The 21097-nt window shown below is 57.8% G+C and overlaps 2 protein-coding genes across 3 annotated transcripts; one reads left to right on the top strand and one right to left on the bottom strand.

Moving 5' to 3' along the window:
• Nucleotides 1-1064: 1064 nt before the first annotated feature.
• RPL36 (ribosomal protein L36) lies at nucleotides 1065-2440 on the top strand. Its single transcript, XM_055546680.1, has 4 exons — nucleotides 1065-1204; nucleotides 1382-1476; nucleotides 2097-2231; nucleotides 2305-2440. Exons 2-4 carry the CDS (start codon nucleotides 1384-1386, stop codon nucleotides 2392-2394), a joined length of 318 nt encoding a protein of 105 aa, XP_055402655.1. The 5' UTR covers nucleotides 1065-1204; nucleotides 1382-1383; the 3' UTR covers nucleotides 2395-2440.
• Nucleotides 2441-2565: 125 nt separating this feature from the next.
• LONP1 (lon peptidase 1, mitochondrial) lies at nucleotides 2566-21087 on the bottom strand. Of its 2 annotated transcripts, XR_008702389.1 has the most exons (19): nucleotides 20270-21087; nucleotides 16288-16376; nucleotides 15615-15734; nucleotides 14001-14232; nucleotides 13743-13804; nucleotides 13428-13557; nucleotides 12967-13050; nucleotides 11983-12203; nucleotides 10360-10498; nucleotides 9656-9834; nucleotides 8431-8518; nucleotides 7918-8040; nucleotides 7722-7838; nucleotides 5532-5672; nucleotides 5013-5178; nucleotides 4122-4342; nucleotides 3881-4045; nucleotides 3014-3106; nucleotides 2770-2902 (listed from the first exon to the last, which is right to left on the bottom strand). XR_008702389.1 is itself a non-coding variant. In XM_055546557.1 (18 exons), exons 1-18 carry the CDS (start codon nucleotides 20897-20899, stop codon nucleotides 2726-2728), a joined length of 3084 nt encoding a protein of 1027 aa, XP_055402532.1. In that variant the 5' UTR covers nucleotides 20900-21082; the 3' UTR covers nucleotides 2566-2725. The 2 variants fall into 2 exon arrangements, 1 of the variants encoding a protein (XP_055402532.1); XM_055546557.1 differs by lacking the exon at nucleotides 3014-3106 and having other exon boundaries at nucleotides 2566-2902; nucleotides 20270-21082.
• Between the last annotated feature and the right edge of the window lie 10 nt (nucleotides 21088-21097).

Below are 21097 nucleotides of genomic sequence, written 5' to 3'. Positions count from 1 at the left end.
GCGCTATGCACTTGACATTCGTGACCTCATGGCATTTTCACAACCGGAGGTCAGTGGTATCATTATTATCATTTTATGGATGAGGAAACAGAGAGGGGAAGTTGGTGGCAGAAGCTGAGATTCCTACAACAGACTATCTCTCTTTAAGGCCATGTGTGCATCTGCCCACCACTGATATTTACATTAATACATTTAAAATGGAGACTTTCCTTAGAATGGTAAACCAGCACTGCTTGCATAGAGAAAAAGTAACTGTAAAGATTAAAACTGTAGCATGAAAACAGTGTTATAAAATGCAAGCTACTGTTGGTTCTCCAAGGCGCCAAGATCAGCGGATGTTTGAAAGGGTAAGCCCCAAACAGATCAGCCCCAAACTGATACTGACTCTTGGAGATAAACAGGATTGAAAGATAAAAACGAGGGGGGGAAAAGGTTTTGTTCCCACCATGCCTCCTATCTCTGCCCCTAAAATTACACCAGGTGGCGCCAGTGGCAAAGAACCCACCTACCAATGGAGGAGACCCGAGACGAGGGTTCGATCCCTGGGAAGATCCCCTGGAGGAGGAAATGGCAACCCACTCCAGTATTCTTGCCTAGAGAATTCCATGGACAGAGGAGCCTGGCGGGCTACAGTCCTTAGGGTCCCACAGAATCGAACACGACTGAAGCGACCTAGCACACATGCACATATCAAGTGCCACCGGGGGACTATATCACAACACTTTCCTTAGCGCTAGTCCAGAACTTGGCTTCATGTATCGTAAAACCAATTCCTCCGTTAGTGGAAGATTTATTTTGTGCCAGGTGTCATTATATCTTGCTCAGTTCGGAATAGGTACTATTTTTGTCATCCTTCTATAAATGGAGAAATTCTGGTAGTAGGAGGTGGAGTCCCTGGCGCTGGGCCAGCCGGGTGGCTGCAGAGGTAGGATTCCAACTCTCAACCCACCTGCAGAGGGAAGCACCGTCGCAATAGTCACGCCCACCCAGTCCGACTAAAGATTAAAGCTCGCTGGGGTAAATTAGCTGGCTCTGGGAGTCTATTCGCGCATGCTCAGAGAGCCCGCAGGGACTCCTCCAATCCGCCAGGGGGAGTCCGAGCCATTCTTGCCTCTCTGGCCCGCTCCGCCCGCGAGCTGGTAGATATCCCAGAGTTCCGCTCGTTGGAGGTCCTTCCGCCGCGGCAGCCATTGTAGAACAACAGGTTAGTGGACTCTCTCGCGAGTAGCATCCGTTGCCATCCGGACCCTGGGGGTCCCAGGCAACTCAAGGGATGGCTGAGTGCAGCGAGCGAGCCCGTGGGAGCCGAAGCGCGGGGTTCCAGGCGGTGGGGACCCAGCCGGAGCTCACCCACATCCCTTCTCCCCTCTTCTGTCCGCAGCCATGGCTCTGCGCTACCCCATGGCCGTGGGCCTCAACAAGGGTCACAAGGTGACCAAGAACGTGGGCAAGCCGAGGCACAGCCGCCGCCGCGGGGTGAGTACTAGGGCGCGCGGTTAGGGGGTAGGAAGCCTCCCGGACGGAGGGCAGGGCCTGGGCAGAGGCTCCCGGAGCTCCGTCGGGGTATCGAGGACCGGGGGAACCCTGGTGTTTTAAGCAGGGGAAAAAAGAATGTGCGGCTGGCCAGAGGAGAGAATGGAAATGCTGGTTACCCTCCTGTGTGTTCCCCTTTGCTGCGGATGCCCACCGGGGCCACGTAGCAGGACCCTCCCTCACGCCGTGGATTCGGAAGCTGGGGCGGGAGCGACTTGGGGGCGGGTTTTGACACATGAGCAGGAGTTTGCCGAGTAGGAAGGTGCCTGGATCCGGGTTGAAACGCGGAGGCAAAGTGGATTCCTTGGTTTTCATGTTGAGGAATCGTGGCCTCGAAGGGAGAGTGTGTGTGTGTGTGTATGTTTCTTGGTTAAGCGGGCCCAACTGCACCTTGCCCAGCCTGTGTGCAGGGCGAGTGTTCAGGGTGCCAAGACAGGCCGTGCAAAGGGCCGGGCGTGACGCGCCGCTTTGATGCCGATGAGATTGGGGAGGTGGAGGGGATCTGGCCTTACGTCGTCGGCAGATCCCTGAAGCCCTGGCCCTGACGCCCCTGTTTCGCGCAGCGTCTCACCAAACACACCAAGTTCGTGCGGGACATGATCCGGGAGGTGTGTGGCTTCGCCCCTTACGAGCGACGAGCCATGGAGCTGCTCAAGGTCTCCAAGGACAAGCGGGCCCTCAAGTTCATCAAGAAGAGGGTAGGTGGGATTCCCGTGCGGGGGCCCGGTCTGGGACTCGGGGCTCAGGCTCACGGCCCTCCTTGCCCGGCAGGTGGGGACACATATCCGCGCGAAGAGGAAGAGAGAAGAGCTGAGCAACGTCTTGGCCGCAATGAGGAAAGCGGCAGCCAAGAAGGACTGAGCCCTTCTTCTCTGTTCACAATCACAATAAATCTTGCCCAAAATTCGGCGTTTCTCTGCTGCCATTGGAAATTGAAGGGTAGTTCACGTTGAGAATTGGGGGGAGGGTCCCACCCCCTGGAGCATCCCGGTGAGGTGGTGGTGGGCAACAAAAGAGGCCACAAACAAGCAGTACTGGAAACGGTTTTTAATCATAATTAAATACACTGATTGAATCATAGTAGGATCGGGCTTCCAATCTTCCCCCAAGCTTCCTGGGGCTCAGGTACCCAGAGCCCCTCCCGGGGTGCAGTTCCGGCTGGGGCCAGGCCCAGCAGTACCAAGGGCTGCTGTCACCGCTCCACCGCCAGGGCCTCGGCCCTTTCCTCTGGAAAGGCGATGTCAAAGATCTCGCGGTAGTGCTCCACGAAGTGCACCTCCAGGCCCTCGGTGATGAAGGCAGCCAGGTCATAGAAGTCCTTCTTGTTCTCAGCTGGCAGGACGATGCAGGTCACCCCAGCACGCTTGGCCTGGGAGGGAGGGGGTGGCGGTCAGTGTGGAGGAAAGAGAGGGCTGGGCAGGGAGCCAGACTCCTGGTGCCCGCCCTGCCTTGCATAGGTGAGGAAACAGGCCCCAGGTACCATCGCCAGCCTCCACTCGGGCAGACTGGGGAGCAGGGCTCAGGCTTCTGCTCAGGTGCTCGCAGCCCAGAGGTTCCCATACCACAGGTGGGCCTGGAAATACATGCAGTGTGATGTACGTGGTTTCTTAGGTCAATCACCGCACCCACTGCTTTACATTTTGAGGTTTGGCACCTAAAAGTGCATAAGAGCTGAAAGTTCCCACACTACGACCTGCTCCTCAGCCTGACTGCTCCTTGGGGGATGGGGGTTCCCATATGCTGCTTTAAGGATTAGTGGCCCATGGAAGCTCCCACTCTACAGGTGAGGAAAGAAGGCCCACACACCCTGCCTAGGGTGTCTCCCTCGCCAGAGCCTCTGGGGACCAGTCTCTTTGAGATAACAGGGTGGAGCATATGAGGGCCAGAACCAGGGTGCCACAGTGAGGTGTGTGGGTGCTCAGAGACAGTGGGGCTCTGTTAGGAACCCCTCAGTCCAACCTACACACCTGGGGAGACTCCAGGCTCTGGGCTCTTGTCCATCTGCACTGCCGGAGCCCAGGTCCCTGCCACTGTCTCCTGCAGCCACATTCTTACTGCTCAGCCACTGGGCAGAGATGGAGACCCCAGTCTCAACCTCAAGGAAGGAGCTGAGATGGGCTGGATCAGCCACAGGGGGGCAAGGGGTGGGGAGTCAGGTTGTCAGCTCAATAGAGGCTCCAGGCCAGGCAACCCTGGGTCCAATCTCAAGCCCAAAGAGCCTTACTTTTCCCATCTAAACTCAGCCTGTCCCCCTGCCTTTTCCCCTGGAGGTGGCCCAGCCCTGAGGGATGGCTGTGACGGCCCTATGTTGTCCGGGTCTCTCTTGCTGAGCCGGTGCAACACTCACCGCGATGGTCTTCTCCTTGATGCCGCCCACAGGCAACACTTTGCCTGTGAGGGAGACCTCGCCCGTCATGGCCAGGTTCTGCCGCACTGGCCGGTCCAAAGCCAGGGAGAGCAGGGCCGTGACGATGGTGCAGCCGGCACTCGGGCCGTCCTTGGGGGTGGCACCCTGCGGGGAGACAGGCAGGTGAGCAGGCAGCCTGGCAGACATGTGACCCAGGGCAGGGGATCAGGGTGGGCCTCACCTCAGGCACGTGCAAGTGGATGTGCGAGGTCACCAGGAACTTGTTGGAGGAGTCGTGCTGCATCAGGAAGGCCCTGGCGAAAGTGTAGGCGATGCGGGCGCTCTCCTTCATCACCTCCCCCAGCTGGCCAGTCACCTCCAGGCTCCCATCCTTGTCCCCCTTGTCACTGTCTCTGTCCCTCGGCCGTCTCAGGGACGTCTCAACAAACAGCGTGGAGCCTCCTGGGGACCCAAGGGCAGAGCCATGAACCGGGGCAGCCCCAGACTCCAGGACAGCTGCCCCCACCACCTGCTCAGCCATTCCCAGTAAAGTTCCTTAACCAGCTCATCCTGGCCTAGAACCTCCTCACTCCTCCATGCTCACACTGTCCCTGCAGCCACCTCCTTGGGGCAGCAGGTGGAGCTGCACGAATGGACCCAGTTACACGAAAACCTGAAGACTTCTGTGCTGGGCCTCCCAGAGTACTTGCCTGCAGCACAGAGCCTGCAGGCTCAGAAGCACGGTTCTCTCAGTATAGCCCAAATCAGCAGACTCCATGCCCTCAGCCTACTTCCTCTGACACCCACCCACTGCCTGCCTGCAGACATGCATCTCAGCTACACAAGCCCCTGAGCTGCTCTCCCACCACCTTGCAGCTCCCAGACCTCAGGGCCAGTGGGCTCAGTGAGGTCACTTGGACAGGGTTCCCTGAACCCTCTACCCAGAGCTGCCTCTCCTGCAGTGAGGAGCTCTCCTTCAGGCAAACCTGAAAAACAAACTCAAAGCTCCTGGTGCTGCTGCCGCCTCAAAGTCCCTGAACCAGCCCTGCGCACTCCTACCAGCAGGGAAGGGTGTTCAGAGCACCCCATGGTGAACGTGCCCACCTCTCCTGGGGGTGCAGAGGCCACTCACCCATGGCCGTCCAGGCCAGGCCCATGACCACGCCAGGCGGCGTCACGTCGTACATGCGTTCCACTGTGAACACCGGCTTCCCCACGAAGTCCTGCAGGTTCTCGGGCGTCACCTCCACAAACTCAGCCTCACCGCTGACAATCTTGTAGGCAGACTTCCGTAACACCTGCGTGGGCACAGTGGGCTGGGGGGTGGCCAGGCCACAGGACCCTGCCGTCCCCAACCTGACCCCAGCTCACCTCCACTCACTTTTTAACTTTTTACAGTTTGTAAAGCACACATGACCTAAAACCATCTGAAGCATTTGTAAGCAGACAGCTCGGTGGCAAAAGTGCACGGGGGCTCATGTCCAACCACCCTTCCAGAACCCTCTGATCATTAAGCACTCACTCCCCGTTCCCCACCCCCAGCCCTGACCCTACCATCTGCTTCCTGTCTGTGGCTGTGACTCCTCTGGGCACCCACTGTGGCATGTGTCCCGTCTGGCTGGGCCCACTTTAGCCATCATGGGCAGCTCACCTTCTCCACCTGCTTCTGCAGGTTGCGGACACCGCTCTCCCGGCAGTACTGCTTGATGAGGAGGGTCAGCACGTCGGATGACAGCTTGGCCTTGCTCTCGTCCAGGCCACAGAGGGCACGGGCCTGAGGAACCAGGTACCGCTACAGGGAGGAGGAGAGCCGCTGTCAGGGGCCCAAGGGCCTCTCTGGGACCCCCCGCCCAGCCTTCCAAGACCCCTGGCTGTGTAGATGCGGTCACCGAGGTATACCCTGGGCCTGCCCTGAGGAGCCCCTGTCCACTGGGAGTCATCCAGCAATGACAGGGTGTCAGGGAGGCTGCTCCAGGAGGCCATGCCTAAGCTAAGACCCAAAGGGTGAGGAATCAGTGAGGCCAGGACGTGAGGTGCAGGCAGCAATCCCTGCAGGTGCCAGGATCCTGAACAGAGGGCTTGGGACCTGCAGGCACTGGCCTGCCACCTCCGCATGCTCCCAAGGCTCCAGCCTCTGCTCCTGCTGCATCCTCTGTCCAGATCTGACTCCTGCCCTCCCTCCAGGTGTCATCGTAGGTGCCTCTTCCTCCAGGAAGGCCTCCTTGATCCCCTAGACTTGCTCCTCATACAGAGACTGGTTAGTAGCTGCTGCCCAGTACAGGAAGGGATGGGGAGCAGGTCACAGGCTCCAAGGTCACTCCTGCCACACAGCAGTGGCCGGAGTCCTGAGCAGTCCTGAGCACTGACCACAGGCCTGATGCATCCCATAGTCCTCATCTTCCTCCGCCAGGGCCCTGAAGGAAGCCCTCCAACCACTCCACCAAGCCTGCCCCTCCTCTGTCCCGTCAAGTCTCCAGGCTGGGGGGGAGTCCAGCACCCCTGCCACCACCTCAGCCAAGAGCTCTTTTTCTCGCCGCCCACTCTGCCAGGGGACACAGAGACTGGGAGCCAGCTCCGGTCACACCTGCAGAAGGCTCAAGGGGACGAGTCCACTCAAGTCCATTCTAGAAAGAGAACACTCCGTGAGGAATACAGTCCTCTGGAAAGGAAGCCCAGCTTTCCTGACTGTAGGCTAGCGAAGCCGCCGCACCCCGGGCACCAGAAGGGGAAGGACCCCCACCCAGGAAAAGCTTCCTACACAGGTGCAGGCAGAGGCCCAAACCTCGGGTGAGCCTGGGACCAGGAAAAGGCCAGGCAGGCGGTCACAGAACTGGGAACCACAGCCTCCCTGTAAAGCCCACAACTGCGAGTGACTGGGCCTGGACACCAGCCACATGTGTGACATTAAAGGCGGGGGCCTCCTATCAGAGCTGAACTCAGGACCCCAAGATGGGGTGGGGCCCTGAGGCCACGGGTAGGGCTGTGCTGTGTTCAGCACTGTGCTTGCAGAGGTGTCTCCTGCTCTTGTTCTACGGCTTGCGGTGTTGGGACATGAGAATTCCCACACAAGCGCTTCCAAGACCCATGGGGCTTCCCAAGTGACAGGGACAAGAAGAGCAGCCCTTCTTATTCAGGAAAAGCCCCTTCCAGAACACTAAGAATAACAAGGTGATTATTAGCATAGCTGGCTAGGGGCCAGAAGAACCAACCGAGAGACTGGAAGGACAGTTTCTGCCCCCAGGGAGGGGAGGGCGCTGGGGTGCTAATCACACACAACCAAGGATCCGATCAATAACCCAAGAAATGGGCCCTTCCCCACACCTTGCCCCAATGTCTCTTTTTTGGCTGTTCCCTGGTTGAATCCTTTATAATAAACTGGTAACAGTGAATAAACCCATTTCCTGAATTCTGTAGGCTGTTCCAGCAAATTATCAAACCGAGGAGCAGATGGTGGGAACCCCTGACTGACACCTGGTCAGTCTGAGGTAGGAGAGGCTGGGGACTTGGGGCCTGCATCCAGGCCGGGGGCTGTGCTCTGCTCTGAGTGCTGACCCTGGGTCTCATGCTATTCCTGGATGCCGAGTCAAGACCACATTGACTCACGCCCCTCAGTGGGAACCGGCAGGTGCAGGGACCCCGACCCCAGCGCCTCAGTGTCAGAGGTGTGACTGGCAGGAACGATTCACACCAGCCTCATCTGCTTCTCGTCATCCCGCCCCATCCCATCTGTCCCTCTGGCACGAGAGCCCCTGAGCAGTACCCTGAGCTCTAGCTAAGGGCCTGGCCCCAAGGGAGCACCTGGCTATTTCCTGAGCCTAGGACCAGGCTGTGGGTGTCTCACCTCAGCAATGGCGAGCTTCTCCTGGGCCACGTAGCCTGACACATTGATCATCTCCATGCGGTCCCGCAGTGGCTCGGGGATGGTCTCGGTGATGTTGGCCGTGCAGATGAACAGCACCTGGGGGTGGGGCCGTGAGGTGTGGGGGGACAGGGTGCCCATCCCTCCCCGCTGGCCCAGCCCTGGGCGGGACACGCACCTTGGACAAGTCCACGGGCACGTCCAGGTAGTGGTCCAGGAAGTTTGCATTCTGCTCAGGGTCCAGCAGCTCAAGCAGCGCAGATGAGGGGTCGCCCTGGTAGCCCCGGCCGATCTTGTCCACCTGAAGGGGTGGAAGTGGGTGGGGGTATTGGCCCCTGTCCTGCCCGAGTGCCTGCTCACCAGACACCCCAATGGGAGGCAGACCCAGGGGTCAGGGCTGGGGAAGGCCAGAGCAGAAGGAAGAGCAGGGGGGCTGGCATGACCGTGAGGCTGTGGCAGGGACAGCACCCTCCAGGGCCGGGCAGGGGCAGTGTCAGGAGACAGCCTGGGAGCAGCAAGGCCACCCCATGACTGGCGCCATGGAAACTGCAGGGGCCATGATTTCACCTTGAACACAGATTCCATCTGCCCAGGGCCATCCGGAGCTGGGGGCCAGGAAGGCCCAGGGCCCACGTCCAGCCTCAGGAAGGGGTGTGCGCCCAGCCAGGCTCGCCCACCCAGCCCCACACACCTCGTCTATCAGGACCAGGGGGTTCTCCGTCTTTGTCTTCTTCAGACACTGGATGATCTTGCCCGGCATGGCGCCCACGTACGTCCGCCTGGGGAAGAGGGCAAGGCAGGGTGGTGGGTGCCCCAGCATCTGGGCTAGCCACACCAGCGCCTGAGGCCCAGCTCCCTGGAGCTCCAGGACGCCCATGTGAGACACATGGGCCCCCTCGAGAGCTGCCCAGAGGGGAGACACACAGCGTAGGGGGCCCAGCAGAAGATAAATGCTTCTGTGCTGTGCAGGTGGGCAGAGCACTAGATCACCCCTCCCCCAGCTCAGGCAGGAAGCGCAGGGAACAGGTTCACAGCCAAGTCTCACTCATTCCCCTAGATAGCAAAACCCAGCCTGCATGGCCTGACTCAGCAGAAGGAGAGAGTGGGGAGCAGCTGGGGCCTGTGGCAGCAACGTCTCCAATGCCTGGGTCCCCAGGGTCCCCAGGCCCAGGGCCCAGCTGGCACATGCTTTCAGGAGGACTGCTGCCAGGAAGACCTGCGGGTCCCAATGTCCAGTACTGTCCGTGTTTTTAGAAAAACCAGAAAAGTAATTTAGATACAGATTTAACCCTTCTTTGAACACCACCGGATAAAGGTATGCTCCAAGTTAGCTCGGAGCAGACACTCATGTATCTGTTGTGCTTGCGTCTCACTGAGCCAGGCTTTTCGGAGACCCACCCTCTGCAGAGGCCAACAGGGCGGGAAGCCCTGGAACGCAACACCCTGAACGTCCCACTGAAGGGTGCCATGCACGGACCAGGTGGCTGTAAGAGCCCGCACACAGGGAACGCCAGCCCCCTCTCTGCGCCTGACAAGGGAGCAAAGAACCAAGACAGGCCCTGAGTCTTCACCTGGGAGACCTCCCACTCTAGTGCCTGGGCCTGGCCATGACACAGCTCCCGAACTTCAGCCAGTGCTGTGGGGAGCTGAGCTGGTGGGATGCAAGCTGGAGCAATGCAGCTGTCTACTGACAGCCTGGCCGAGAGGCTCTCCCAGTGACTGAGAAACCAAGATTTTGAGCTCTGTTTGAGCACCTTGATCGAGCTGGGCCTGGAGTCAGTCAGCACCTTTTCAGTTACCTACTCCTGTGTGTAGTTTGTTGCTTGTCCCCATCATGATACCAGAGCAGGAACAGACCCAGGAAAAGGCAGGCTGACAGGAGGAGGTGAGCTCTGGGGAGTGGGGGGCAGACCTACCTGTGCCCCTTGATCTCAGCCACGTCTGTCATGCCTCCAACACTGAAGCGGAAGTACTCCCGGTTCAGGGCACGGGCGATGGAGCGGGCGATGCTGGTCTTGCCCACGCCCGGGGGGCCATAGAAGCAGAGGATCTTGCCCTGGGTGGAGCCCCGGAGCTGGCTGACGGCAATGAACTCCTGCGTGCAGAGGCAACTGTATGAGACAGTGCCAGACTTTCTGAAGGGCAAGGGGCCCCACCTGGCCTGAGGCTCCCCATGGCTAGGCACCTGGGGCTGCGGGAAGGGACAGCGCCTGGCCTGGAGGAGCCAAGCTGGCCAGACTGTGATTTGTCACAGGGACGGACAGCCTGTGGCACCAACAGGACGAGCAGGCACCAGGGGACGTGGGGACTGGCTGGGGGGTGACCCCGATGCCGGGCCCACCAGCCCTCAGCCACATGCCTCTGCCCCATTTCCTCCGCTCAGGAGCACGATCTTTATCCCCCCTGGTGGATGTGGGCCCCCGGCGGCCCCTGGCACCTCTAAGCCACTCCAACACTGGTGCCTCAGGCCCCTGGTGACGCCACTCCAGCCCTGCCACGGCCAAGCCCCTCCCAGAGCCTAGACTCACAGGGGACTCCTCGAGGTCTCCCCAGCTGCACGGGGAGTCCTGGGTCCCAGCAGGAGGCCCCGGCGAGGGCGGGGCGGGGGGCGGGGCCTCACCAGGATGCGCTTCTTGACGTCCTCCATGCCGTAGTGGTCCTCCTCCAGCACAGCCTGGGCCCGCGCCAGATCTAGGTTCTCGTCGCTGTGCTTGCCCCACGGGATGGACGTCAGCCAGTCCAGGTAGTTGCGGGTGACGCTACCACGGGACAGGTGAGAGCAGATGAGCGGGCCCTGCGTGCCGCCTGCCTCCCCAGCTGCACACCCAGGTGCTGGGACCCAGGCACCCAACACTGGAACTGCACAGCCTGCGCTGGACAGGCCGCCCGCCTCACCTACGGCTCCAGGCAGGCACCGTGTGTGTCATACCAGGAAGGTCTGTACTAACCCTGCCTCAGCAGGTGATAAAGTACTTCTTAATTAAAGCATGTAACATACTTGTTTTTTTAGACAGAATGCAACTGCATACTTAAACTACAGTACGCGGTAAACATAACTTTTACATTCAACAGGGAAACCAACAAAATTCACATGACTCACTTTCCTGCCGTGAACCAAGCCTGCGGTGTCCTGAGGTCTGCCTGTGTGGGCACAGCTCCTGGCCCAGAGGCTCAGTGAGCATGGGGATGGCTCAGAGTCCCACAGCTCAGGAGGGGCCAGCGATGAGAACAACCTGACCCAGACCAAGTGGGGAAACTGAGGCCTGGAGCTGTGACCTGGGGACAGAGGAACCCCTCTCAAGGGGCCTGAGGAGCAGGCAGGAAGGGCAGTCAGAGGAGGACCCAGACAACAGAAGCAGAGGTGGGAGAGACGCTCTGAAGGAGGATGGGCTGGGAGCGAGGAATGTTTCCGAGAAGCTGGAAGAGGCTAGAAACAATTCCCCCGAGGCCTCCAGGAGGAACCCATCCTTCTCATCACACCAGAAATGAGGGTCTCTGCCTCCAGACCCGAAGAGAAGTCGATGCTGTCTGGGGCACTACGTGTGTGGTCCACCCTGATGTGAATGTGGGGAATGTACTGCTGCCCCAGGGAGAGAAGCTGGGAGTCTCTCTGGTGTACAGGCCTGCGGCATCGGGAAACCAGGGAGTCCCAGGGTCCCTGAGCAAGAGAGCAGACCCCACCAGACACCCTGATCAGACAGGGGCCTAACACAGCAGCCCGGGAAGCCAGCCCCTCTGAGAAGCTGTCCCACACAGCTGTCCCAGAGCAGCGCCCAGGCAGTCAGAAGCATCACATGGTGCCCTGACCCCTTAGCCGCTACCCTGACCCCCAGCCAGCGTGCACAGAAGGCCAGCCAGGCAAGACCAGGAAGACACTCGTTTTCTGACTCTCAAAGCTGCCAGAGAAGACCAGGGGACAGAAGGTCAGGGGAGGGGCTGGCCTTGGGGCACTGGCCCTGGGGACTCCTGGTCCTGACGGGTGGCACAGGCTTGCAGCCCAACGTCCCTGGCTTCAAATCCGTCCCCATCTACTAGCCCAGGGGCGGGGGCACTGATATAACTTCTCCAAGCCGCAATTCCTTCATCTGTGAAACAAGAGTGACAAGAGACCCAGCCCCCACAGGAACCACACGAGAGGACTGAACATGTGTGGTGACAAGAACATGCCCGAGGGCCCCCACTGTCCTGGCCTTCCAGGGTCAAATCCTGGCCCCCCACGCCAGGCCCCTCGGCACTTGCTCACTTGAACTCGGAAGAATGGTTGTCCAGCAGGCCCAGCTTGCTCAGCTCCTCGTCCACCACGTCCATGACGTGCTTGGGGACCACGAGCTCCTTGAGCCGCTCACGGAACTTCTCCTCGATGGCGTCCTTGTCATCCTTCTCCAGGCCTAGCTCCTTCTTGATGATCTTCAGCTGCTCCTGCAGCAGGTACTTGCGGTGTGTCTGCTTGATCTTCTCCTCCACCTAGGGGGCCCAGGCCACTGTCAGACCAGAGGAGGGGGCCGAGGCCTGAGTGGGCCTGCCACATCCTCGGGACCCAGGAGACAAACCTGGGACACTCAGCCTCCAATGGCCCTCACCGTCAACCTGGAGTCCCCCACACACGAGTCTCGCGATAAGTGACCCCAACTTCCAGGGGAGGAAGGGATCTGCCCTTCAATCCTGGTTACAATCAGGGAAAGCCGGACCTGATGCCAGCATGTCCCCGACACTCATCAAAGTGGTGGCACCCTCTCTCTAAAAGCTGACACAGCAGGACACAGCGCCTGCCCCAGGTCACGCTGCCTTGCACTTCTGCATATTGACAGCTGCCTCGTGGCTTTTCCAATGAAAGATGTAATACAACTTTTTTACCTAACATAGAATCAAGTGATATGATGGCCTATGTTGGAAATGAATCTAAAATAAGAGTATTTGCATAACTAATTCACTTTGGTGTATAGCAGAGACTAATATGTCACTGTAAGTCAACTATACTCCAGTAAAAATTTTTTAAAAAAACTGAACGATAAAAGTGACCTAAATCTGGCAAAGGTAAACGGACAGTCCGAGCAGCCAAGGTAGGCCTCCACCAGCCGAGTATGGGGAAAGTCACTTCAACCTTTCCCAGGCTGCATTCCAATTTCTGGGTTTCCCCCAGAGCTCCCTGGACAGTCAGGGGACCTCTCATTGCGCACAACTCCTGGCCGCAGTGTGATAGTGCCATGGGTTCGCAACCTCTGCTCACCTCCCGGCCCAGGCGCTGCTGCAGCTTGCTCAGTTCAAACTCCTTCTTGAGAAGGGACAGGGCCTTATACAGCCGCTTTGGAATCTGCCGAGAAAGGGAAGATCACGTGTGCAGGCCGAGGGTTGGGGGGCAGGGGAAGCAGGGCACAAGAAGTATGAGCTCTGGCAGGTGGACAGGCCACGGCTCTCCAAATCCAAGAGGCCTGCCCCCTCGGTCCCAGGGCTCCAGCCAGGCCTGCAGGGACCAGGACGTTGGCAGGGGCACTGCTTCTAATGTTGAGTCTGGGGACAACCCAAACACGCCACTGACTGAATGATGGGCACTGCCCAGGAGGACACCGCGCGGCTACTACCAAGAACCAGGGGTCAGAGGCAGATGGAAGGAGGTGGGCTAACGTGAAACCGCCCCACAGCAGGGCCCAAGAGCAGCAGCCAGTGGGGGAGGCCCCCGGCCGCACTCACGTTGGTCTCCTCCAGGACTTCCTGCAGCTCATGGGACTCGGCCCCCGTCAGCGCTGCGCCCATGTCGCTCAGGTAGATGGGGTTGTCCACCACCCTGTGGCCGGCCTGCATCATCTGCAGCACTGACTCCCTGCAAGGGACCCAGGCACTGCACCAGGGCACCGACCAACACTGCGGCCACCCCTCCTGACACGCCCTCCCATCTGCCAACAACTGAAGCATGAAGCCACTCCCCCGACCCGGGCTGCGTCAGGAGCCCCCAAGCAGGACACGCCCGGGCCAGCCCTGGCCTCCGGGAGAGTGCACGAGACCAACCTGTAGAGTGGGTTCAAGGCGATGATGTCCCTGATGGTCTTCACGATTTCTGCAGTCAGCGCCTAGTGAGCAGGGAAGCCCCGAGCGTGGGTCACCGGACCAGAGCGGGCTGCAGCCCCCGGCCCCTCCCCTCTGCCCTGGACCCAGATCCTTCACAGCAGCTGAAGCCCTGGCCCACTTCCCACCTGCCAGCCGCTGGCTCCTCCCAGGACTCCTGGGGGAACACGGCCCTCTGCCCCCCAACACCCCTGCACTCACCTTCACCTCCTCTGTGACCTGGAAGTCCTCGTGGACCACATTCTCCACCTCCACCATGAGCACCTCGCCGGCAGGGCTGGGACCAGGCCCCACCACCACCTCCAGCGGCCGCTTGGTGGCCCCGTCCTCTTCTGCCTCTTTCTTGCCCCGCTTGGGCTTCTTGCGCAGCTTCTGCTTGTTCTCACCCTCGGGCTCCTCAGGCTCCACCTCCAGCTGTCGGTTGATGTGAACCCTGAAGACAGGAGGAGGGGGTAAAGCCACCACCAAGGTGGGGTGGGGGGATTCTGCCTGCACGCTCCTCTGCAGTGTCCATGACTGAAGGGCCCACTGGGCCCAGACCCCTGCAGCCACCAGGCCTGAGGCTCGCTGCCATCTCAGAACCCAAGAACCTCCACCCTCGGACTCCAGCCGACCCATCCATTTCAACACCTACTGCCCTCGGGGAAAGAGGAAGCCAGTGGCAGCCCACCTCCAGGGTTCATTCAGGACTCTGCCTGCCCCTCCCCCAGCCTCCAGCGCACCCCTCAGTGGCTCCTGCACACCGTTCAGGTTCAAGGCTGCCTCCACCAAGAGGCTCTCCCTGACCTCTCAACGTGAAGTCCAGCCCTACCTGCACAATCACCCAGCACCGCCCTCCATCTTTGTTTCCCCCACAAAGCACCTGCCACCATCAGAATTCAGCTTGTGACCTGTTCTCCTCACTCGGGGTGAGCTCCCCAAGTTGGGTCCCTCACCTGCTGCTCCACCCCGAGGGCCCAGCAGACAACAGCCCAGGCGTCACTGCTGTGCTGCCTCCTTTCTACCTGCAGGCTAACTGACAACAGCACCCTCTTAAAGAGCAGGCCTGAGAGGTACCAGGGGTGCGGACTTAGCGCCCAGCAGATACCCGGGGTGCGCAGAGAAAAGGCGGTGGGGATTCGGTGAGCCCTGGGGCGGCCTGGCCTCAGAGGCCAGCAGCACTCATTCTATAAGGCACCGTGCAGGTGAGCAGGGCAGTGAGGAGCTGCCCGTGTCTTTATTAATTCTGGTTGCACCTTATTCTGTTTCTCCTGAGCCATGACTCCTCCCAGGAGACAAAGGTGCAGGCTCTTTCCTAAAACAGACTCTAAGAGACTCCTAACACGAAGACGGGCACGGGAATCAGTGCAGCCACCTGGACGGCCCACAGATGCGCTGCCAGCCCAGATTGTTTCCCGGATACGCTCTGTAGGGTGACAGAGAAAAGGGCTCCATGGGACTTCCCTGGTGTCCAGCGGCTAAGACTCCGCACTCCCGATGCAGGGGGCCTGGGTTCGATCCCTGGTCAGGTAACTAGATCCCAAATGCCATGCGGCACAGTCAAGAAAAACCCTAACCAACCAACCAAAAAACCCCGCAACCTGCCAAGTTGAATGGAGCTGCAGACATGGGCGCCACAGGGATGGCAGGCCAACACCCAGACGTGGGAGACACGGCAACGTGCCAGCTTCCGTTTTGTGGTGCTTTGTGGGCTAATAAGTACGAGAGATGGCTTCTCCCTGACCACCCAAAGTACTGCTTTAAGAGAAGGGCCCTGAGATTGGGGATGGGGACCCACCCCCAGCTGTGGCCACTCCTCCCGTCCCACCCCCGCACCTCCGGTGTCCCATGACGATCATGCGCAGCTTGTCCCCCAGGTCCTGCATTTCGTGGATCTGCACGAACGTCCCCGTGTGGTAGATCTCATCCAGGTTCTCGACCACGTCGGACTCATTGCTGAGGGAGAGGGACACGGGGCACATGGGCACAGGTGTTCTGGCTCTCTCACGAACAGAGAAACACCCATCCTGGCCTTGACCACCTGGCTCCCACTGGCACTCTGGGATGCAGGGTTACTGCACACAGGCAGACAGGGCCATATGGAACCTGGCCTTTGGTTCCATACTGCCTCTTTTGGAGCTGGCCTAGAACGTGCCTTCTGACTCCGAAGTGGAACTAAATCCTACCCAGAAGTGAGGTGGACGAGTCCTGAGCCCCCACACCTGCCCACCTAGCTCTGCTCTGAAGTGGCCTTCCTCTGGTCTGACACGGGGGATCATTGAGGTTAATTTCCCCCCACCTGAACTACACACAAGGCCCAGGGCTCAGGGCGGAATCTTAGCCCCATCTAAAAAAGGATGCTCAGCTCTTGGTCTTGTCCCCTGTAGCTTTTGCTAGGTTTGTTTCAGGTCAAGGGCCAGAGGTCTAGGCTACTCTACCGATCGGGCTCTGTGGGGAGCTACACTCCAGGGTGGTCTCAACAAAAGGGTGAGGGGGAAATTACACTTACTTGTCATCTTTCTTTAGAAAGACGCCAGCATACGGCTGGGCAAGGCGGACTTTCCTTCTTAGCAGCTCAACCAGCTTCTTATTTTTAACCTAGTATGACAACAACCCCAAAGTGAAACACAGGGTAGGTTTTTCTGGCTGATACTTTGACAGCAACGCTGGCATTTTCAGTGCTACACTCTGGAGATGCACTAATCTGATCCAGGGCTAACCTACATGGTCCAAGAACTCCTGAACCAGAAAGTAAAGAGAGGACGGGTGTGGAGAATGGAGTGGGGCAGTGCTGGCGAGCCGCACTCCTTAGTTTTTTTCCCTCTTGCTAAAAGGAAAACTCAAAGAAGATGAACAGCCAGAGCCAAGAAATTGATCTCACATCCCCTTCCCAGAGCTGGTTCTGCGGGGAAATGCCTTGGCTTGAAAGTCTAAACCCTCTGCTCTTGTCAGGAGGACAACGGTAAATGTGCATAACTCAACTGTGACACACTCCACAGGCTAATTTTCATGGACAGTTATCCCAATCCCATCTATATCCCATATATTGATCATCCGACCCCGCCCCCCTCAATCACAGCACATTCTCATGTTGTTTTATTAGGAGATAGAGGGCTCATGTTTCCCAGGAAACAGCTGCTGGGGAGGAGCACAGATGTCCTTAGGGTTCAGACGATTCCCTTCAAGCCCCTGTTCATTCCCAGGCCAGACCTGAACTCAACTTAATGGCCCTCAAACTTCGGCACAAATCAGAACCACCTGGAGGGTTTTTTTTTTTTTTTTTTTTTTTTTTTTTAGAACAGACGGCTGGGCCCCAACCTCTGAAGTATCTGATCTGCTGGGGGCTGGAATGGGCCTGGGATTCTGCATTTCAAGCGAGCTCCCAGGGGATGCTGCTGTTTTCAGGGACCAGACTTTAAGAAGCAGTGCTAGCTCACTCCATGACCACATGGTATGAGGATTCCTGACACTCTAAAGGCATTCTTTCCAGGATAAAGGCCCATGACATCCATCAGGAGGGTACCTGAGCCACCCAAACTTAAGAGTCACTGGCCTACACTCAGAGGCTACTGATAAGGAGAGGCTACTGATAAGGAGAGGCTACTGATAAGGAGACGCTAGTGGGGCAAGTTAGCCACAGACAGGGTCAACTTCAACATCAAGAGTAATCCCAACTTTGCTAACAAGTTCAGATTTACTTATTAAGTACTCTGGAAGCTCCCAATTTCTCCTCTGTTAAGAGCTGACTGCTGCATCTTTATTTTGACCACACTGCACAGGATTATCGGAGAAGGCAATGACAACCCACTCCAGTACTCTTGCCTGGGAAATCCCATGGATGGAGGAGCCTGGTAGGCTACAGTCCATGGGGTCTTGAAGAGTCGGACATGACTGAGTGACTTCACTTTCAAGCACTGGAGAAGGAAATGGCAATCCACTCCAGTGTTCTTGCCTGGAGAATCCCAGGGACGGGAGCCTGGTGGGCTGCCATCTATGGGGTCGCACAGAGTCGGACACGACTGAAGCGACTTAGCAGCAGCAGCACAGTATTATAGCTTCCTGACCAGGGATCAAACCTGTGCCCCCTGCATTGGAAGCACCTAGTCTTAACCACTGAACCACCAAGGAAGTCCCCTGACCCTTGCATCTTAACACCTGTCCCCTCCCTTTGGCAGGACTCCTTTTCCTTATTTGCAAGGTAACAGCAATAGAACTGGAAGAGAAAATGGCAACCCACTCTCAGTATTCTTGCCTGGAAAATCCCCTGGACAGAGAAGCCCAGCAGAGTACAGTCCATGGGGCAGCAGAGGGTGTGACACAACTGAGTGACTGAGTACAGCAATAAAAATACTCCATGTGCGTTCCACAAGCCAGCCTCATACCATCTGCATCAACTCCTATAACCCTCTTGGCTAGCCCTAGGTGGGCAGACAGGGTCTCTTGAAAGAATCTTATCCCTGCTTGGGCACTGGGGACAGGAGGCAGGTGCCACTTTGCAAGGCTGAGGGGACCATACCTGCCAAAGAGTCCTGGCCCCAGAGGCCTGGAGAGTAGAGGACAGCTGGCAGTGGGAGACAAGGATGAAAAAAAGACCCACAAGGGTCATCTCTGAGGTGTCAGAAGCACACCATGGAGGAAACAGCAGCCACTTCTTATGAAGGCGTATAAAGCACCATGTATGGTTCTAAGTCCCCTACATGTGACCTTATTTACCTCCCATCACAGCTCTAAGAAATGAGGGATTGCCCATTTCACGGAGGAGGCAATGGAGGCCCAGAGAACATCTTGCCCAAGGCTATCAAGCTGGGGGCAGAGGGACCAGGATATGAACCCCCAAGGTCTGGCCTTAGGGCCTGCCAGTAATCACTATTTAACATCAAAGAACGCCCTTGGAAGGGCAGCTCAGACGCACGTGATCAGCAGTTCCATGGTGGGGATGTCTTTCTGTCCCCTGCTTGCTGACTGAATGCTGTCCCTCTACTTTCCAAGGGATCCCTGAAATTTATGCAGCAAAGATGGGAGTGTGAGGGGAAGAGGGTGAATGCAGACACGGCTGACTCATTGTATGACCTTGCTTAGACAGTTAACAGATAACCTCCTCCACAGACTCGTTTTCACATCATTAAAGAAAAGATGGGGGTGGGTGGGGAAGAAAGCAGGCATTCAGGTTCTTCCTACTCTAAAAACTAAAGGTCTGGACTTCCCAGATGGTCCAGTGGTTAAAAATCCACCTGCCGATGCAGAAGACACAGGTTCAATCCCTGGTCCGGGAAGATCCCACATGTGGGGCAACTAAGCCCAAGAGCAACTACTGAGCCCACACTCTAGAGCCCGTGCTGTGCAACGAGAGAAGCCACTGCAGTGAGAAGCCTTCAAAAGGCAACAAAGCGTAGCCCCTACTTGACGCAACTAGAGAAAACCCAAGTGCAGCAACGAAGACCAAGCACAGCCAAAAAATAAATCAAACAAAAAAAGCTCAAGTTCCTTGCACTCTTGCTTTCTATTACATCACCCCCGTCCACTTGCCCCACCCCCTAAGCCATGGCTCTTACTGTCTCTTTCACCAGAACATAAGTTTCTGAGGCAGAGGGCTGTGTCTAACTTGTTCTGCTGAATCCTCAGCCTGCTGCATGGTAACAAGTCAAGAACACTCTGCCTGACTGCATTGCTCAGGCATGTCCAATTCTTTAGGACCCTATGAACTATATAGCCCAACAGGCTCCTCCGTTCATGGGATTCTCCAGGCAAGAATACTGGAGTGGATCCTCCAAGGGGATCTTCCCTATCCAGAGATTCAACTCACGTCTCCACGAGTGTAGGCGAATTCTTTACCGCTCCGAGGCACCCTGGACGCCCAAAGAACACTCTACTGAATGAATAAATCCCTGACAACATTCTCCTGCCACCTTCCTCCTAAAATTCCTCTACAATCTCTCGCTCAATCATTCTCTTTACTACTAATGACCTCCCGATACAGAATTAACTTACTACTCTTATTTATGCCTCTCTAATCCCCGCTGGAACCTAAGCTCCAAAAGCATGAATGTGTGCCCGTTTTGCTCATTGCTGTATCCCTTAGACTTACAACCGCACCTGGCCCATAACCTCAATGAACATATAATGAAGGTATGAGGAAGGCGGATAGCCCTGGAGGAAGAGTGTCACAAAACAGCTACGGAGACCCGCATAAAAGTAACTGAGCGGCAAAACTGTTCTGATCCTTCCCGGCACCAAATTTCTACGACTGGGAGTCTATTGGACAATCCTAAGCTCACTGGATTCAACTTTCCTGAAGGGATCTGAAAGGGGAAGGAATCTAGCTCAAGTTCATGGAGCTAGTGCTGAGAAAACGAGTACTCGAACTCCAGGCCTCGGAGAAGCTTCGCTCCTGGAAAAAGTTGCTGGGGTATGAAGGTGGTAAATGATCCCTCGGTCCAAACCGCGGCTTGCAGACATGGGGAAACGGAGGCCTAGGGCGGGGCGCTCATTACCTCAACAATCTTGATAAAGCGCGGGAACACCGGGTTGCGAGTAACGGCGATGAGCGGCAGGTGCGGGAATACGTCCGGGATCATCATCGGCGTCAGCGCCGTTATGACAGGGCCCTCCCCGCCGCCCGCGCTGCCTCCCACGCCCGAGGCCCCGTCCTCCGCGCCGCCCTCGGATGCATCCTCGCCTCCCGAGAAGGCGCCGCCGCCGCTGCGGTTGTTCGCTTCCCAAAGTCCCCGCCAGTGGCCCGCGGCCGCGGGGCTTTGGCCCCACAGAGCCCAGGGAGGCGAGGCCTCGCAGGCCCTCCGGCCTCTGGGCAACCAAGCTCTGGCCGCAGTTGGGACCCGCCCCCCGGCGGCGGCCAGTAGCGGCCGCCGAAGTGCCCAACACCTTGCAGCTCCCCACAGCCGCACACAGCCTGTGCCCCCCGCCATGGCCCGGCCATCCTGGCGGCGCGTAAGACTTGCGTCATTTCCGCGGGCCCGGCTGGGGCGCACGTGACGACCGGCGCGTGTCTGGGTGCCCGCGGGAGGGGTGGCCGGAAACGGATGGCTTCGGGGGCGGGACATGGAAGAGTGGAGGCGGGGCCTACACGGAGCAGAGCTAGAAACTTTCAAGATACCTCGTCGCATCCACGTTTTCCGATCTTCTAGCCAGCGTGTTTGAACTGTGGTGTTGGAGAAGACTCTTGAGAGTCCCTTGGACTGCAAAGGAGATCAAACCAGTCAGTCCTAAAGGAAGTCAGTCTTGAATATTCACTGGAAGGACTGATGCTGAAGCTGAAGCTCCAATACTTTGGCCACCTGATGCGAAGAACTGACTCATTGAAA

Source organism: Bubalus kerabau, chromosome 1 (assembly GCF_029407905.1).
Source record: "Bubalus kerabau isolate K-KA32 ecotype Philippines breed swamp buffalo chromosome 1, PCC_UOA_SB_1v2, whole genome shotgun sequence".
NCBI classification, from domain to species: domain Eukaryota; kingdom Metazoa; phylum Chordata; class Mammalia; order Artiodactyla; family Bovidae; genus Bubalus; species Bubalus kerabau.
Note: the sequence above shows the minus strand (reverse complement) of the source record. Positions and strands in the feature narration are given on the sequence as shown.

What these genes read in the sequence shown, in the direction of transcription:
- RPL36 (XM_055546680.1), top strand. Translation starts at nt 1,384, where the DNA reads ATGGCTCTGCGCTACCCCATGGCCGTGGGCCTCAACAAGGGTCACAAG. An exon ending in GGCACAGCCGCCGCCGCGGG is followed by an intron (nt 1,477 to 2,096) that starts GTGAGTACTAGG and finishes TGTTTCGCGCAG; the next exon opens with CGTCTCACCAAACACACCAA. An exon ending in TCAAGTTCATCAAGAAGAGG is followed by an intron (nt 2,232 to 2,304) that starts GTAGGTGGGATT and finishes CTTGCCCGGCAG; the next exon opens with GTGGGGACACATATCCGCGC.
- LONP1 (XM_055546557.1), bottom strand. Translation starts at nt 20,899, where the DNA reads ATGCGACGAGGTATCTTGAAAGTTTCTAGCTCTGCTCCGTGTAGGCCC. An exon ending in AAGTCCTGGAGGAGACCAAC is followed by an intron (nt 13,051 to 13,427) that starts GTGAGTGCGGCC and finishes CTTTCTCGGCAG; the next exon opens with ATTCCAAAGCGGCTGTATAA. An exon ending in AACCATTCTTCCGAGTTCAA is followed by an intron (nt 10,499 to 11,982) that starts GTGAGCAAGTGC and finishes GTCCCGTGGTAG; the next exon opens with CGTCACCCGCAACTACCTGG.